At 48.8% G+C, this 19,209-nt stretch overlaps 1 protein-coding gene across 4 annotated transcripts in view; it reads left to right on the top strand.

Moving 5' to 3' along the window:
* WDR25 (WD repeat domain 25) overlaps positions 1–19,209 on the top strand; it is a 139,679-nt gene that overhangs the window by 75,165 nt on the left and 45,305 nt on the right. For all 4 annotated transcript variants that reach the window (XM_043557029.1, XM_043557031.1, XM_043557032.1 and 1 more), the window contains one exon: positions 8,678–8,825. In XM_043557029.1, the coding sequence (XP_043412964.1) occupies positions 8,678–8,825 (148 nt within the window). The remainder of the gene's footprint in view (positions 1–8,677; positions 8,826–19,209) is intronic.

Genomic DNA, 19,209 nt, shown 5'->3' on the forward strand with positions numbered 1-19,209 from the left:
TCAAAGAACTAAGGGCTGAAAGTTTTCCAAATTTGATGAAAACTGGAAACCCACAGAACCAAGGAACTCAGTGAACCCTAAGCACAAGAACCATGAAGAAAAAAGTTCACCAAGGTACCTCTTAATGGAATTTCTTATAGCCAACGATAAAGAAGAAAGTTTTCAGAGCAGCCAGAGGAGGAGAAAAAGGCAAATTTCATCCTGAGCAATCGAGAAGAATGGCAGCAGACTTCTTATTGGAAATAATGCCAGAAGACAGTGGAACAACATACTTAAACTACTGGAAGGAAAAAGAACAAACCACTGTCAGCCCCAAATTTAATACCCAGTGAAATATGTTTTTAAGGGAAAGGCAAAATACTTTTTTTAGACATTTAAAAGTGGAAGTAATTCACCACCAGCAGACTTGTACTATGGGAAATGTTAAATAAAGTTCTCAAGGCAGAAGGAAAATGATGCCAGATAGACATCTACATTTACACAGGGGAGTGCTGAGCACCAGAAGTGGTAAATATGTGGGTAAATCTAAATAATTTTTGTTCTTACTTAAAAATCCCTTTCAACGATGTTTGATTATTTAAGGTAAAAACAATGGCCATGTTTTAGGGGGTTTGTGTGAAACGTGTGATAATGCATACAGGCTGAGATGGGGAACACAGTATGTATTATTATTATGGTTCTTATCAGGCAAGTGCTAATATTCCTTGAAAGTGACTGTGATAAGTTAGAGATGTATGCTCTAAACCTTAAAGCAACTAGGAATAAAACAAAACAAAATTAACGGTTAGTAATCTAACATTGGGAGATAAAATGAAATAACAAAAAATGCTTAATTCCAAAGAAGGCAAAAAAGGGAAAGAGGGAACAAAGGACAGATGAGATGAGTGGAAAACGGAAAACAAGCAGCAAATTTAAACCCAAACTGCATCAATAATAGATGAAATGGTCTAAATACCCATTTAAAAAACAAAGATTATTAGATTGGATAAAAAGGCAATTTATACAATGCCTACCAGAAACCCACTTTAAATATAAAGACACAAAAAGTTAAATGTTAAAGGATGGAAAAACATATACCAAACTAATACTAATTTTAAACAGAGTGGCCATATTCATATCAGACAAAGTAGACTTCAGAGCAAAGAATATTAGCAGAAATAGAGTTATCTTATAATGATGAAGGGGTCAGTTCCTTGAAGGGCATCAATATTTATACACCTAATAAGAGCTTTAAAATCCATGAAGCAAAACTGATAGAACTGAATGAAGAAATAATCAAATCCACAACTATAGTTGGAGGTTTAAACACCCTTTTCTCAATAGTCAATAGCTCAAGTAGACAGAAAATCAGTAAAGATACAGAATATTTGAATAACACTATCATCCAATTTGGCCTAATTGACATTTATAAAACACTTTATGTAACAACAGCATAACGTACATTCTTTTATAGCATATGTGGAATGTTTACCAGGGCAGACCAAATTCTAGGCCATAAAATAAGTCTCAGTAAATTTAAAAGGTTTGAAATCATTCAAAGCATATACTCTAATGATCACGGGATTAAGTTAAAAATCAGTAACAGGTATCTGGAAAATTCCCAAATATTTGGAAACTAAAATTACACTTCTAAATAATCCTTGGGTCAAGGAAAAAACTGTTAGAGATATTAGAAAACATGTTGAACTGAATGCTTATGAAAAAACAACATGAAAATTTGTGGAATGTAGAGAGAGCAATTCTCAGCTGCTAATTTATAGCAGTAATTGCCTATATTAATAAAGGAGAAAATTTCAAATCAGTGATCTCAGTTTCCACTTTAAGACATGAGAAAAGGAAGAGCAAATTCAACCAATGTACGCAAAAGGAAGGAGATTAAGAGCAGAAACAACTGAAATATAAAACCGATAAACAGTAGAGAAAAATCAGTAAATCCAAAAGTTGGTTCTTTGAGATCATTGAAGCTGATAGCCCTTCAGCTACGCATCAGGAATAAAATAGAAAAGATACAAATTGCTAATATTATGTGAGAAGTGACTTGATTACAGATTCTAAAGATAGTAAAAGGCTACAAAGGTCATGTGAGGATCAACTTTTTGCCAGTGAATTCTACAAGTTAGATGACACAGATAAACCCCTTGAATGACCCAAACAGGAAAAGCTCACTCATGAAGAAATAGATAACCTCCAAAGCCCTGTATCTATTAAAGAAATTGAATTCATAGTTTAAAACCTTCCCACAGAGAAAACTCTAGGCCCAAACGACTTCACTAGTGAATCTTACCAAACATTTAAGATAGAAATTATACCAATTTGTTAAGGGTTGAGTCGTGTCTCAAAATTTATATTTTGAATTCCTAACCCCCAGTGCCTCAGAATAAGTCTTTATTTGGAGATAGGGTCTTTACAGAGATTAATCATGTTAAAATGAGGTCATTAGGATGGGCCATAATCCAGTATGACTGGCATCCTAATCAAAAGGGGAGATTTGGAGACAGACAGGCAGAGAGAACACCATGTGAACGTGAAGGCAGCCATGTAGAAATCAAGAAGAAAGGTGTGGAACAGATCCTTCCCTCATGGCCCTCAGAAGGCACCAACCCTGCCAGCACCTTAATTTCTGCCTTTTAGTTTCCTTAATCATGAGACAATACATTTCTGTTGTTTTAAGCCACTCAGTTTGTGGTACTTTGTTATGGCAGCCCTGGGAAACTCCTGTACAATCCTATTCAAACTCTTCTAGAAAATCATAGAGGAAGAAATACTTCCCAGCTCATTCTGTGAGGCCATCATTACCTTATACCCAACAGGAAAAAATACATTGTAAGAGAAGAAAGTGATAGACCAGTATCTTTCATGAACATAAGTACAAAATTTTAAATTAAATTTTAGCAAATTAATCCAACTGTGTGTGTGTGTTTGTGTGTGTGTATACATATATACTTATATTTATTTATTTGTAATATCAGGGCCAAGTAAGATCTGTCTCAGGAATGCAAGCTTCACTTAATATTTGAAATCAGTCAGTGCATTTCAGCATATTAATGAACTAAAAAAGAAGAACCAAATGATCGTGTGAAGAGACACAGAAGGAGCATTTAACAATCTACAGTATTCATTTCTGATAAAGAAAAAAAAACTTTGTGCAAAGTAGAAATAGAATGTTCTTAAACTGATAAGGGACATTTATGAAAACATTAGCTTTTGCGTCATACTTAACTGTGTAAAAGACTGACTGCTTTCCCCAAAAGATCAGGAACTAGGCAAGCGTGTCTGCCCTCACCATGTCTATGCAACATTGTAGTGGGGATTCTAGCCAGTGCAATAAGGCAAGAAAAAGAAACAAAAGGTATCCATATTGGAAAGAAGGAAGTAAAACTGTCTTTATTTGCAGACAACCTGACTGTCTATGTGGAAAATTGTACTGAATCTACAAAAAAAAAAACCTTCTAGAACTAAAAAGTTGGTTTAGCAGAATTCAAGGTCAAGATCTAAAAAACTGATCTCATGTCTACTTACTGGAAATGAGCCTGAAATTAAAAATAAAAAATACCATTTACAATATCATCAAAATATGAAGTAATTAGGAATAAGTTTGACAAAAGATGCATAAGATTTTTTTTCATTAAAAAACTACAAACCGGGGCGCCTGGGTGGTTCAGTTGGTTAAGCGTCCAACTTTGGCTCAGGTCATGATCTCGCGGTTTGTGAGTTTGAGCCCCGCGTCGGGCTCTGTGCTGACAGCTCAGAGCCTAGAGCCTGTTTCAGATTCTGTGTCTCCCTCTCTGTCTCTGACCCTCCCCCGTTCTTGCTGTGTCTCTCTGCCTCAAAAATAAATCAACGTTAAAAAAAAATAAAAAATAAAAACAAAAAAACTACAAACCGTTGCTTAGAGAAATTAAAGAAGGCCTGAATGAAAGGAGAGACATATCCTATTCATGCATTGGAAGACTCAATAACGTTGAGATATCTCCCCAAATTGTTCTGTACATTCAGTGCAGTTCCAGCCTTTGACACACATCATAAAGGAATCCCAGAGCTTTTGCAGGCAAATGGCTTGGTCAAAGTTTACGCACAGGTTGCACAGCCTTGCTGAGCTAGTGAGTCTGATAGTCGTCTCTAGAATGATATCCTGGAGTAGCAGGGGCTGCCAGGGGGTAGAGAGTAGGCCAGGAACTTCAGCTGAACTAGGAATGTCCCTGAGGCAGGAGCTGTCAGGGGTGGGCCAGATGGGAGGCAAAGATTCACCCAGAAGTTTGATAGCCACTGTGTGCAGGTGGTGGAATTATGGATGACTCTTATTTTCTTCTTTGTGTTTCTTTGTTGTTTCATTCCCCACCCCCCCCCCCCCCCCCCCCCCCGCCCCGAGCATACTTAGTTCCAATATAATCAGAGAACCACAGTCCTATAGTTGATTCCTATGGGGTATTGGTTTTTTGTACATCTGTATAATTTGAATATTTTACAAGGAGGTTGTGTTTATTTTGTAATCAAAAACAAAAGGCAGACAGGCAGAAGGAACATAACCTGTGGTTAAAGCAGTAGGTCTTAAGACACTGTGAGGAACTCCTGGTAGAGCCATGTATCAGTAACCAGGACATGGAAACCACAGTAAATACAGGAAAGCCAAGCAAATGCGTGTTTCACTTGTCATGTTCTTTCCAAATCTGACTTCTGTTGGACACATAGAATGTCTGTCTCTAGTTAATGCACCAAGCCATCTTAGAATGTTTGACAGAAGACTTAACTCCTTAATTCCAGGGAGGCAGATTGGGATCTCTAATTACTTAATTGAAAAAAGGTACACACTTCAGGCTGCCACAGTGTTTGGGAATTAATCTTTAAAACCTGACGGTGAACATTAAATTCAATTAGGGAGGGCGATTAGCAACGTTTCTTCTCTCCTTCACCCTGGGTAGCTTGGAGAAGTGGCTGACTGGTCCGCATTGATTCTGACGCTATCCTTGTGTATATATCAGCCAGGAGAGCCAAGTATGCATTTTTCACTTCAGAGGAGCGTTATCGGGCAATTTACAGATTGATGGATTTCCCTAACATGTCTCCATGGCTGATTCAGAGGCCCCCCTCCCGAGAATTCAGACCTACCAGTGTGCTGCTTTGCGCCTTGGTGCCTTCCCCTCCTCTTCCTCCTCCTCCCCTCTCTTTCTTCTCTTTCCTTGTCTCCACCCCCCATTCATTTTGTTGCTTCTACTTTCCAAGTGAGGCCACTTTCCCAGTGCCTCCAGCTGGTCCAACTATTCTCCTCTGTCCCCTGGATTTTTGCAGAAGCTCCACACTGTCTCCCTTGCCTTGCACTCTCCTCCTGGTAGAGAAGCCAGAGGGGTCCTGTTTCCGCCTGGAAGGTTCTTCCTCAATTTCTGTATAGCTCCCATCATCCCCCCTTCAGGTCTTCCTTCAGAGCCACCTTCTCTGAGAGGCCCTTCCTGGCCACCATCTCAACTTCTGCTGCCCTTAGGGCCCCTTTCTTGCTCACTTATTACGCCTCCAGCCTTTACCCCTACCTTACATGCTATAGAGATTCTGCTGGTTTATCTTGTTTAGTGTCTGTCTCTTTGAAGGCAGGGGTTTTTGTCTTAGTTGTTTGCTGCTGAATAATGCCTGGCTAATAACAGCTGCTCAAGAAATGTTTGTTGAATGAATGAAGAAATGAATGAGTTTAACAGATGGAAACATTTGAACATATTTGCTTCAGAGCATTCTCTCTCTCTCTCTCTCTCTCTCTCTCTCAGAAAGACAGTGTAGTGTTCACAGTGCCCTTCACCCAACCCCGTCCCTCACCCACCATTTCCCCAGAGTGACCATCATCTTCATATATGTTGTTATGGTCTTACTACAAATGCACAAATAAGCTTGATAGAATTTTGCTTCACGTGTGTTTTTAAAATTGTGTTGCAATACATATCACATAAAATTTACCGTTTTAACCATTTTTAAGTGTACAGTTCATTGGCATTGAGCACATTTACCTTATTGTACAACCATCGCACCATCCATCCCCAGAACTCTTTCTGTCTTGCAAAACTGAAACTCTGTCCCCATTAAACACTAACTCCCCATCTCCCCTCCCCCAGCTCCTGGCATCCCCCATTCTACTTTCTGTGTCTATGATTTTGACTCTTCTAGGAACCTTATGTGAGTGGAATTATATACGCTTTTTGCCGTTTAGTGTCTGGCTTATTTCACTCGGCATAATGTCCTCAAGGTTCATCCGTGTTGAGCAGGTGTCAGCATCTCCCTCCTTTTTAAGACTGAATAGTAGTCCATTGTATGGAGAGACCATGCTTTGTTTATCCGTTCTTCTGTCAGTGGACACTCGGATTGCTTCTACCTTTTGCCCCTGTGAGTAATGCTGCTGTGAACGTTGGTGCGCAGGAATCTCTTTGAGACCCTGCTCTCCATTTTGTGGTTATATACACACAAGCGGGCTTGCTGGATCATATGGCAGCTCTATGGATAATTTTTTAAGAAACTGTCGTACTGTTTTCCGTATAATCTGTGCCATTTTGTGTTCCCACTGACAGTGCACAGAGGTTCCAGTTTCCCCACATTCTCCCAACACTTGTTCTTTTTTCTTGTTTTTGATAGAAGCCATGGGTGTGAAGTGATGTTTTACGTGTTTTGGTAATTTAGGTGGCATCTTGCTGTGTATATGAAGCTTGTCTCATGTAATCAATATTATGTCTTTTACTGCTTTGCCATTGTTAACTCTGTAGGTGTAGCTCATTAGTTCTACTTTATTTTCTCTATTAACGAGTCATACTTGTCCCTAGTTTTGCAAAAAACTACATGCTCTGTTCTTCTACCATAAATTTCTACTCCGTGTTGACGTCTTCTGGTTGTTTCTTCCGTTATTTCTGTCCGTATTTCTTTTTTTTAGAATTTTTCTTCTCTCGTTTTTTTTAAATGCTTATTTACTTATTTTGAGAGAGAGAGAGAGCATGAGCAGAGGAAGGGCACAGAGAGGGAGAGAGAGAATCCCAAGCTGGCTCCGTACTGTCAGCGCAGAGCCCGACTCAGGGCTCGAACTCACGAACCGTGAGATCATGACCTGAGCTGAAATGAAGAGTCAGACACTCAACTGACTGAGCCATCCAGGCGCCCCTCTGTCCATACTCTTTTTATTTATTTATTTATTTATTTTTTTTTACAGTGGGCTCCATGCCCAACATGGAGCTTGAATCCATGACCTGAGATCAAGAGTTGTGTGCTCTGCTGGCCGAGCCAGCCAGGCGGCCCTCTGTCCATATTTCTAAATGTAGATGCTGCTATGTCATGATTGTTTCAGTTCGAGACCCCAGCTATTGACCCCCAATAAGAAAAAAAGGATCTGAGCTCTCTTAGCATTCGTTGACAGCTGCTCTTGTTTCCTTAAGCTCAGACATTTCCATATGCCCAGGAAACATGCTTTCAGAACTCTGATCCTTTGCCTTGTGAGCACCTTGGGGAAGCAGCGGGATGAATTTTCTCGTCTTGAGAGGGAAGGCCATCTCCACATCTGGCTTGTGGATGTGCGTGGGTGGCGACGAAGAACACGAGGCTTGGGTTCCCCACCGTAACCGAGAGAAGGTCAGAGAATACTGTTGCCAAGAACTGGGTGCACGGCAAGCCCCAAGGAGCCCGTGCACCAGCTCCACTCATTCCTCACCACAGGCCTTGGGGTGGGGCTCTGACCCCCGCTTCACAGAGGAGGAGACTGAGGCCCAGGGAGGCCAGGCTGCCTGGCCAGGTCACACGATCTGCAAACAGAAGCATCACATGGGAGGCGCTTGCCTCCGAGGCCCACACGCCGGTGGCAGGTGCTCTGCCTGTCTCTCGTGTTTGATCCTCTAAAAGCCACCTCACACGATGGACAACAGCCTCCCCTGCTTCCTGTATTGTCAGTGAGGGTAGGGGACTGGCCAGGCCCAGAGCCAGCCCTATCAGGCTCCGTGCTAACCAGCCTTTCCACGGGGCTCCTGAACGAGCTGGTGCGCTGGTGAAGGGCTCTCTCCTGTGTGGAGTGGCCCTGGCCCTTGGAATGTGCAGTTCTACACTTGAGGGCTCAAGAGCATGTTTCAGAAGTCATTGAATGTACATGGGGCTTTCTGCCATCGGCTTTGTCGCCAGGGAAAGCCAGGGTGGGAATGAAGGATGGCACCTCTTCCCCAGGACAAAGGACAGCTGGCAGATCCTGGCTCTTTGCCCGGTTGTAAGCACAGGTGTGGCAGGTTCCGTTTCGAATCTGACTCTCAAAGCTGGACCCAAGAGGATAGCCTGACTCGGTGCGGTGTCCACCTCAGGGCTCACGAAGCCCTGTCTTGGAGGACAGCCATCAGAGACGCAGGCGACACTGGGCTAGAAGTGTGAGCAGAGCGGGACGTTTGGCGGTGAGCAGCTGCAAAGCAGGGCGGGGGAGAGGCGGGACTCGGGCCCGCTGTGTTCTTGTGGGTCCCCTTGAGCCCGGGAGGGGTTTTGGGAAAAGCTCCCCCTCAACTCACCAGCCCCGAAAACTTGACATTTCTGCACGGAAGAACTTAACAGCTAGATGTGGCTTGGACAGTAAAATAACAGGAATCTCGTTCCGCTATGAGACCTTCTCCACCCCGTAGAGGGGCCAAGCCAAGCCCCAGAGACCAGGCCTCCGCTTCTGACGTCTGGCGCTGTGTTTGCCTCGTAGGTGTGGAATGCTGTGGACTCAGGCCGCTGCCTGCAGACCTACTGCCTGCACAGTGAGGCGGTGCGGGCCGCCCGGTGGTCCCCCTGTGGCCGGCGCATCCTCAGCGGGGGCTTCGACTTCGCCCTACACCTCACGGACCTTGAAACAGGTGTGTTTTACTGCATTGTTACCCCGAGGCGCCCCTTCCTCGGAGCTGGCGGCTGGGTCGGCTTTCTCATCGGGAAGCTTCTCTGGGCGGTCAGCAGCCACAAGCTGCATATGGCTTCGGGGCAGTAGGAGATAGCCCTCAGGAGAGGCTCACGTTGGTGAGTGCGTTTCCAGGGCATTTGCCTGGAACCACGACTCTCCACGGAGGGTTCAAGGTGGGCCTCTGCCAGTCTGCCCGGAGGACAGAGCCCCAAGGTTGTCTCAGCCCAAGCTGTGGGGCTGGATAAAGAGGTAGCTTTTTAATCAACTTCTGACATGTAATTTGTACCAAAATAGATTTAGCTTTATCACAATGTCCTTTGGTTGGAATCAGTTTAGAATTCCTGTCAATTCATTATCGTTGAAAGGCTGCAAGGAATGATTCCAGCTCATAAGGAAAGTCTGCAAACGAGTTCTGCTTTAATGCCTACACTGAAAAGGCATTTGGGTAAGATGGATTTGTGCTGGGTAAATCCTAAGGGGGCTCTTGACAACCAGGGCGAGAAGGAGAGAGCAGTCAGTGGAAGGAACTTTACATTAGCGAGTACTCCTGTGCAACAGGCACTCTTAGCACCTAATCCCGCCACAGCCCCTGCGTGGGGTCCTGTCCGTGGTCCTCAGGCGAGGACAGAGCCACGGGGTCAGAGCTGGTTCGAAGCCTCTGCCCCTGACTCAGGTTGGCTGGTCTCAGCACCCACGTTGCCTTCTCTTCCTCGGGCTCCTTCTGGTCACTTTTCTGCTGGACTCTCCTGCCGGGGCCAGGAGGGGAGGCCGGAGTCCCCACCCATCCCCGGGGTGTCCCAAGTCTTCACATAGGCCTCCCATACCCCGTGGCAAAGGCCCTGGGGTCCGTGCCTCTCTCAGGGCCTGGCAAGCAGGAGACGACAGCTCTGGGCCCGACCACACAGCCCCTCCCCAGCAGCTGGGAGGGGGCACGGCGAAGGAATACGGCGGATGGTGTAGGGTAATGGTGAGGTTTGTGTCCCACCCGGAGCATACTCGTCACTGGATTGCTGAGGCTTGGCCTCGAGGCTCCTCTGCCTGAGCCCCGTGCGTCTTCAGCGGGGGTGAGGACAAGATTGGTGGCCGTGTCAGCGGCCGGTACCGTGCCACAGGCCCTCACCACGGCGTGCTGCCTGCAATCTCTTCTCCATTTTACAGGCAGAAAGCTGAGGCTCAGAGCAGGGAGTAGCTAGCTCACGACCTCCCCGTGGTACGTGGCAAGTGGGGATTTAGAGCCGTGTCTGCATTTGCAAATCCTATGTCCTTTCCATGGTGCTGAGTGTATATGGGGTTTTTCTTCTCAACACAGTGTTTCCCTAACCATTTGTGGTCTTACAGTGAGTCCCACAGGGCCGATGAGGACGCCATGGCTCAGGGAGTTTCGTGCCACAGGGACCGCGGTGGGTAATGTCCTGACCACCCACTGTGTGCTAGGCCTTCTCCTGCAGCCTTACATCTGGGGTCTCGCCCTTTAAGGCCGCACCGCCAGAATCTTCTTTGTGTGCAAAAATCTGCCAGGCTCACTCCGTTGCCCATGTGCCCAGTAACCCATGCTCAGCATTGGAGATGCAGACCCAGGATCCACCCCAGAAGCTCTTGTCTGCCGGGGGAGACGGAAGTGTGGACAGAATCCCAGGTTGTGGTGATGGAGCGAGATGCAAGAACATGTAGCCTGGAACCTGGCAGGAGGCAGGACCCAGGACCCAGGGGACAGAGGATCCGGGTGGACGGGGTGCGGTGGAGGAGGAGGGAAGCACATTCCCAGCAGACAGAACAATGAGGACAGAGTTGTTAGAGGAACAGGAGTGGAGTGTGTGGCGTTGTGGGGTGCAGGCAGTTGCGGGGGAGTCTGGGGGTGCAGACCTGTGGTTCCCGGCCTGTGAGGTCTTTTCCTTTTCCTGGCCCCGCTGCCCCCCCACTCCAGGGTCATTGGGTGCCCATGGGTACCTGCACTGCCCACCCTCGGAGCGAAGGAGTGATGCTTTTCGCATCCTGGCGGTGCTGTTGGGTTAATCAAATACGAGTTCATTTGATAACATTAATGGATGCTTAGTGGCCCTTTGTCATGATGTATCTTCTCAATCAACAGATGTTAAACAGACACTGCCGTGGCATGTGTGGGTGTGTGTGAATGTGGGGGAAGGCTTCTGAAATTTTTGGATTTTTTTGAAGAGAGTCTTCTGACAAGTTAGGGACTGCCACAGCAGGTGGCAGTAGGGGGCCGTTGCTGAGTTTGGAGCAGGAGAGAATCATGGCTTGATTTGCACTCTGGGCAGGTCTGCCTGGTATCTTCAGCTGGTTGGGTATGACCAGGGTGAGGTGGAGAGCTGGAGGAGGGGAGGGGGCATGCCTTGCCCAGTCTGTGGCAGAACTTCACTGGAGCGGAGCTCGTGTGGCCCCGGGCCCAGGGTGCTCCTCCAACGGTGGTGTACTGGGTGGTGGAGGGAAGGCTCAGCCCCTGTCCTCAGGGCTTCGCCTAAGACGGGGGGACTTTTCCACTCTGCCCCACTCCCGGGAATAGTGCTCATCACCTGTTGAGAGCCGGGTTCCATTCACTCAGCAGGTATTTCCTGAGCACCTGCTATGTGTAGGACCTGGTGCTGGGGCTGTAGCAGTGAGCGCGTTGGATATCCTTTGTCCCTCGTGGGGAGGTCTCAGGGTGTGGACCTCACCCTTGGAGCAGCCCTCCAGCCCCGACATGGACTTCCCCTGCTGAGGGGGCTGTTGGTCTCTGTGTTTGTCGCCCTGACTAGTGTGGGAGCTCTTGAGAATGGGACCTGCCCTGGGAGTCTTCGTGTCTTCGTCATCTGGCCAGGGCTGGCTCGGAGCAGCGACTTGGAGTGTGTGAGCAGAGGCTGACCCTTGCTGGGCAGTGAAACCCATCGGTGGCTCCCCCCGTGCCTCCCACCTCAGCTGTGCGTCCCCACCCTTGGCCCAGGTTGTCATAGATGCTGTCTTTAACAGAGGCCGGTGGGCTTGGGCGGCCCCCGTGGCTCTCGGCCCGGTTTGACTTCTCTCGTCGTCCTTTCTCGTCACCGAGTCTGATTTCCCTTTTCACTCGATCTGCCTCTTTCCGCCCTTGGTGATTTGGCTTTTTCATTTCAATCTAATTAGAACTCCCTGCCAGGAGAAGGCAATGCAGGGCGTTCTCACCGCAGTGCTTTGGGAATTAGTCACTCGGTGCCCATTGTCGTTAATGGGAATTTGGTGCCAAGGCCATTTATCCTGGTGTCCTCAATCAATACAGTTAAAAATCTGTGGATTCTGAAATGTCAATACCCGGCCTGAAATATGGAGAGCCAGCCACATTTTATCTCGTTAATTTATAGTTCTGACGGGCTGTTGGCTTATAGGACAACCATGAATCAACACCTAAATAAAATCCACTCACAGATTCATTATTTTTGGTGCTCCCGCTTCAGTCTGTAATCTTCCTAACAAAACGTCTCTGATGCATTAGTCCGAGTGGCCTCAGGGAACCCTGGCCAGCTCCGCCAGGGCCCCAGTGTCGCCTGCCTTATGAGTCAGCTGTCCTGCACACCAAATCAGCCCATCTCCTCGAAATCCCCTGAAGAGCTTGTTCACTTCTACGGGCATTGGTCTTGTGAAGGTTCCAGCCCATCACGCCCCCCCCCCCCCCTCAACTGGCAGGTGCCCCCCAGCCTGGCTATTGAGGCCTCATAGGTTTGCAGGGCCCCTGGAGCCCCCAGGGCTCCGACTTTGGGGAAGGTACCCTGTCTTCCTTCCTTTGCCCTGGTCAGCTCTCCTGATGTGCATCCAGCCTGTCCTGGATGTCCGTGCAATGGCACCTGGTCCCAACAGTGCTGGAGGCAGTGCAGTGTCATGGGGCACGAATGGGGTGCGAATGTGCTCCTCCACTCACCTGAGCTGGGTGTCCTGGGGGAAAGTTCCTTCACTTCTGTTTCTGCATCCATGAAAGGGGATAACAGTACCTGGCTGGTGGTAGGATTTTGAGGGGAATAGCCGAGATAATGTTTGTAGGCACTTTGCAGAATGCCTGGCTCAGGTATGCACTCAGCAAAACATGTCCCTTCCCTTCCTCTGTCCCTCCCTCTGTCCCTCCCTCTGAGGCCCTTGGGATGGTGGGAAATAATGACCTTGTTCCTGCCGAGCGTCCAGAGAGCCCCGGTTGCTGGGCCATTTCTTCAGATGCGGCAGCTTTGGTAGCTCAGCTCCAAAAGCCCCCAATCTGGTGATCCCCCAGCCGGCTTACGAGTGTGGCCCTTGGTCCCCATGTGGGTCTGGGGCAGCCGGGAAGGCCTTCCTGGGTCCTCCCCGTGTCTCCTCCACGTGTTGCTTCTCCGTGACAAAATTCTGGTGGTGGCCTAGCGGCTTCCTCCTGGTGACGAGACGGCAGCTGCCCTTTATGGGGGGGGGGGGTGCGTGTGCAGACCCCCCACAGTCCAGCCTGACCCGCTCTCCAGAGCTCCAGGCACCCAGTGCTGAGGAAGGTCTCTTCCCGCAGGTAACCCACTGCCTGCAGCCTTGCTGTCCCCAGCCCCTGGCTAGCTCCTCCTGCTCTGGGGGTCCCTGTGTCTTTTGGTGGGGGGTCATGGTGCATGGAAATGACAGCTGAGATTGGACCCGTAAGTGACCATTTTTCTTGTTTTCCAAGAGGTGCGTTCTGGTGCCTCCCTCAGTTTTGCATCCTGATTGGGACTGCCGTCACAGAAATGCTTCAGGAAAGGGGACCGCCACATCAGCTGAGTGTGCACCGTGGGCCAGGCCCCGGGTGGTGTAGCCCTGGTTCCTGGCACACTGCTTGGTCTGTATGAAGCTGAAATGGACAAAAAGATGTTAGTCCCTTTGCTTACTTATTACATTTTTAGTACCTACACTTACCTGTGAGGACAGTGTTTTTATCCCCATTTCATTGACCTGGACACTGAGGCTTGGAGTGCTCGGGGACTTGATCGAGGCTTCGCGGCCAGCAGCAACAGAGCTGGGATCCACCTGTGGCCTGTGTGACTGGCAGAGCCTGCCTGTCGAAGCCTGGGAGTGGCATGCCCTCACCGCGTCGGTTTTCCCTGCCGAGGACGAACGGTTTGCTGAAGCCCACCCCTAGGGGCCCTGCTTGGCTCTCCCCCGGGCAGCTGGCTTGCCACCTGTGGAAGCGAGCTTGGGGCCTCTGGGAGGAAGGGGCGCCCGGACGGATCTTGACCCAGCCTTCTGATTAAGTGACTGGCTGAAGGATGCTTCTCTGGCTGTTGACAGCCGCTGCTCCAGTGGGAGAAATGTTAGCCCTGGCGATTATAGTACACTTGGCATAGGAAGGGTGAGAAGCATCCAAATTAGAACCTGGCGAAGACCAGGAGCTCATGGGGCTTTAGAGGAGGGGCTGCAGATGGGGCTCCTTTTGGGCCGACTGGTGCCGCCACTCCAGGCCCTGGAGGAGGTGCCTGCAGGGGGCTTGGGCTTCTCCATGCTTTGGCTTTTGAGCACCATGACTGAGTGTCCCCCGGCACAGCTCCGAGGGACTGGGTCAGGCACCCTTTAGGTACCTGTGGAGGCAGGAAGGCGGATGCCCAGCCGCATCGTGGGCCGCTGGGCGATGGGCACACTTGCACAGCTCCTGATGGTACGGGCACGTTTTGTGTGTCCAGTCCTGGGGTCCTAGGGGTTGGCCGCTGGATCCAGACACAGAATCTCTGAGGGGCCCCGTAGCCCAGTGAGGTCTGAGCCGACGATGGCCCTGGCACTGCCCCTCCAGTGCCTTCTTGCCCAGGGAGCAGCTGCGCACCTCCGTCCCTCCTTCTGGTGTAGGCAGGACCCCCACAGACTCCTCTGCTTTGCCCCTGCTTTGCCCCTCATCCACCCCTCTTTCTCCCAAGCTCGTTCCTCCCCCAACGCCCTGTCCCTAGCCCTCTTTTAAATGTGCCCGTTCTCAGGTCTACCACCTCTTTGGTCCTGGGCCCCATTCCCACGCACACCATTCCCCTTTCGGTCTGAAGAGGTTTTCTCTCCAGTTTCAAGCTTGTTTTCTCCCCCTCTTTCCATACAGCTTTGGGGCACGACCCTAGCGTTGGATATTAAATCCAGTGTTATTACGCATCCATGAAACACGCTGCCAGCCCCATACCTCACCCTGTGGGAAGTGCCCGCGGGTCCTGCCACATCCCACACACCCCCGTCCTGTCATTTTCTCCCAGTGACGCCTGTGCCGTCCTGTGGATAAACGAAGAATAGCGGTTTTAACTGACGGCACTGTTTCGTGGACTACCATCGCCCCACCGTGCTGGTACTCGGTCTCTGCGTGCGCTCAGAGGCAGCCGCCGGGCGGTCAGGCTGCCCTCGTAGGTCAGACCTCTTCTGCCGACGGACTGGGAGCCCGGACGCTTGCCGTCGAGCGGGGCCTGCTGGGCCCTAGAAAAGCCAACTTGAGGCAAACCCTTGCGACACACCTTGCTTGCAAGTTGAGAACTTTTGTTTTCTTTTCAACTTTAGGGAATTCAGTCTCGTCCAGATCATTAAGAGCAGCAGCCAGACTTGATATAAAGAGAAACGCCGACTGCCGTTTCTTCTGTTGCTGCCACAGGCCCCGCTGTCCGTCTGGGGCCTGCCCCCTTATGTCACTCTGTCTTTCCAATTCTCACGACAGCTTCTTCAGCTTAGCTTTATTATCCTGGTTTTGTGGATCTGAGAGGACCACCAGCTGAGCCAGAGGCGCCCGCTCAACCGCGGGGGACCTGTGGACGCACCCGGACCCTTCCCGGGACTCTGCCGGGCGTGCTGAGATGGCCCCTGTTTCTGATTCATAGAGTTTGATTTGAAAGTTAGTAAGCTCCTTTTCTCGTTAACTTTGAGTCAGGATGGTTAGATTTACAGCTGGCGGGGTACTTCCCAGAGGATGAGTGTAACGATATTGATTTTAGCGAAATGAGTCATATGCCGCCTGCCTGGGAACACGAGCTCAATCACCATGAGCCGACAGCATCAGCTTTCCCTTGTCAGCGTCTCCCCTGCATGTTCGTGAGTCCATGGATACGAACAAAGAGCTAAGGAGAAGGAAAGGTCACGGATAGCTTGCAGGCAGGCAAGGCGGGGGGGGGGGGGGGTACGGAGAGCGGGGCTCTGGGGCTGGACAGGCCCGGCCTGGCTCCCAGCGTGGCTGATTTGTGTGGCCCTGGACCAGTCCTCACCTCTCAGAGCTTTCATTTCTCCTGCTGTGAAATGGGCTAATGACACCTACTACAGAGGGCTGCACGCAGGCCTGGAGGTGACAGATGCCCACTCCCTGCAGAGGAGGGCGTGAACTTCTTTTCTCTTTCTTGGGGTCCCCTACTTGGGTTTCATCTGACCTGGATTAAATGTCTGTTATGTGCCAGGAACTGGGCTGGGGGCCAGACATGCTGAGTGGATGAAGAGGACCCGTTGGGGACTCAGAGCCCTGCATGACGATAGGGTCCCCCAAGGTAGGCATTAGGGTGGACAGGTGGTGTTGCCCCAGCCACATGGGTGGTCATCTGGGTCTCTACCTGAGAAAGGAAGAGGGGAACCTCTGAGGAATTTCCTGGCTAGTGTTACCAGCTGCCTTATCTTCTCAATATTGGTGATGGAACCAGGGGTAGTAATGATAGCGTCAAGAGAATAAATTGAGTTTCTGCGTATTTTTGCCCTAATGACAATTTATGGTTTATTTGTATCATTATTGATTCAAGGAGGAAAAGAAGTGATTTTTCCTAACTCCAAGAGGATCTGAACAGTTCTTATACTGGTTGAGTTCATTATAACAAGATCAATAAAGTCAGTGTTAGTGGATTAAATATTTTAAAACTCAATTTCCCATAAGCAGCATACAGTGAATAAATAGAACTTTCTGTAACAAGCATGTAACCAAGCAAGATAGTCTCAAGGTTAAAGGTTACATAGCAACTAACCATTGTGCTTGAGGTAGCGTCGTGAGGGAGGAGAGGACGTGGTGAACAGGGCACTCGATGTAGGAACATGTAGAGGAGGAACAAGTCTGACAAGAAAGGACCTTCACCTCACTGGGCTGGGAACAAGATAGTCTCTGATAAATATTTCCAGCCTTTATCTGTGTCTCTTCAACAAAATGCAAAGACTAGCCCAGGGCACTGTATTCTCATAGCCTCAAGACAGAAACTCCAAATCATTCCTCTCTCAAGGTTCCTGCTGTTAAGAACTTGTAGCCCTTGGTTTTAGGTTTTAATTTAACCAAGCATGAATTCAGTAATTTGGGGGTTAACTTTTTCCAACAATCATAGCTCCCTTTTGTTGTTTGCTGTGTCTGCCACGCCCTCCAGAGCACTCTACGCATTATGGATGCACGTCTCTCGCCTGTGGTCCCCGGACAGCCTGCCGTTCACAGACTTGGGCAGGTCCCTCTCCTGGGGTGGGGCCTGGGTCTGGGCGACTCTCAGCCCCTCTGCTGCACCACCTCCTGCGCCGAGCACGGTGCCGAGCAGGGACGGCTGGGGCCCCCGACTTCTGAGCCACAGCCTTGTGCTAGACCTCCTTCCCCGGTGGAATCTCCCCCTTTGTGTTTCCCGTGAGCTATCTGGAAGCTTATCAAAGACTCTAAAATCTTTGAGTTTTGGACCCTTTTAGCAGATACAGAAAGGCCTAGTTCTCATAAACAAAAAGTAGGAGAAAAGATAGAAAGCATCACTTGTGTTGTAACGGGAACATTGGAGTACTTACGAGACTCGAAGGCTCGTCCCAGTCTCTTTGGAAGGTTGAAGAATAACATGCAGAAATACATGCATTTTTTTTTTTTTTTTTAGCAGAAAAAGCTCAGTCCTCCTCTTTTAGCAACTCAGCTTTTGCTTTTCCTCCCACCTTTTCCTCATTGTTGGCAAGACTGTATCACTGCACTTTTTGAAAAAACATGCCTAATTCACTGCTGTTTCTGAAATAAGCATATGGTTATATGCCATGGTCCAAGAAACAGGGAAAATTTTTCTCCAGGCAGACCGTTTATTTTTCCTTTTGGGCTTAAGGACTAGCAGTGACTCTGAGCGAGCAGGAGGGCCACAGTAGGTACTGTTGCCTGTGCCAGGAGGAGATTTCTGGCCGGGGCCTTTGCAGCAGCGTGGGGGCCACAGTGGCATCTGTGTGCTCCTTTTCCATTGAGGGGACATGATGGTGGTCCCTTTCTTCATCCCCCATATGGGTCCACTGGCTACCTGGCTGGGGCACGTGCCCTGAGGCCTGAGCCGCAGTTCCCAGGCCTGTCCCAGCAGGTCTCTGTAAGTGCCATTCCGAGTCCCGGCCGTGGGGAGACCTCCATCCTCCCTAGGAGGGGGCATCTCTAATCGGGCATAGCATGGGTGGTCTCTGACCACCAACTATAGCTTGATGGGTTTCAGGAAAGAAGAGGAAGCTCAAGGAATATCGGGTTTCCACTCAGGTTAATTCCCCAGGATGTGAGTTTTTGCTTGAGACAGTTGCTTGTCTGTTGACCTAACGAGACACGTAGGACCCAGACTCCTGTAAGTCTGCTCCTCTCTGATGCCTGGTTAGAAGGATTCTTTATTAAGAAAAAGCCCCCCCCACACACACAACATCATGACAACGATATTGGTGTAACTTAAAAAATGATCTTACAACCCCTAGAACAAACCACTTCAAGTCGGTGAATCTCTTCCCAGCCTCTGCCCGTATCAATCCCTACTTAATACTTTTGTGATCCAAGAACAGGTATCAGGCATTGTCTGTCTTGCCAAAGAGCACGGTTTGTGATTCCAGTTTTGAATGGCTTTTCGACATTCCACCAGGCAGAGACCCACATTTGCCTTAACTGCCCCCTTGGGCTGGACCGCTAGGCTATTATTTATAGGCCCTTCACCATTACGGATGACAGGACCCACAGTGGCCCCTCTTCACATCATAGTGACACAGGATGACCGTGAAAGACTTTGTGCACTGCCCGTTTGAGTGGAATAGTTAAGGGGCTTGTTGAACTTCAAGAAGCATAGAGGCTCCATTTACAAAACCTCAGGTGTTTCCAAAGTTTTCCCTGATGACAAATGACTGCTAACTGTAGGCCCCTGGAAGATACTGGAAAAAAATCAACATAACCCTTCATCAAGGGAAAGGTGACACTTTAATGAAGAGCTTTCCCAAAAGTTTGTACTGTGGAAAGATCATTTTGAAAAGAAATGTTTTTGTTTCCACCATCTTATAATTTGTTAACCAAAAACTATGTGAATGTGTCACCTATTAAAAACACTAATATCTGCACCCTTAACTTGGGAGCAGTTTTTCTAACCTGCTTCAAAATCCTTGAGATGACAATGTCAATGGATTTTGAATTGGGCTATTAAAAATATGAGAATGCAGTAATACCCTGTGATGAGTTG

The sequence above is a fragment of the Prionailurus bengalensis genome, chromosome B3 (assembly GCF_016509475.1).
Source record: "Prionailurus bengalensis isolate Pbe53 chromosome B3, Fcat_Pben_1.1_paternal_pri, whole genome shotgun sequence".
NCBI lineage: Eukaryota > Metazoa > Chordata > Mammalia > Carnivora > Felidae > Prionailurus > Prionailurus bengalensis.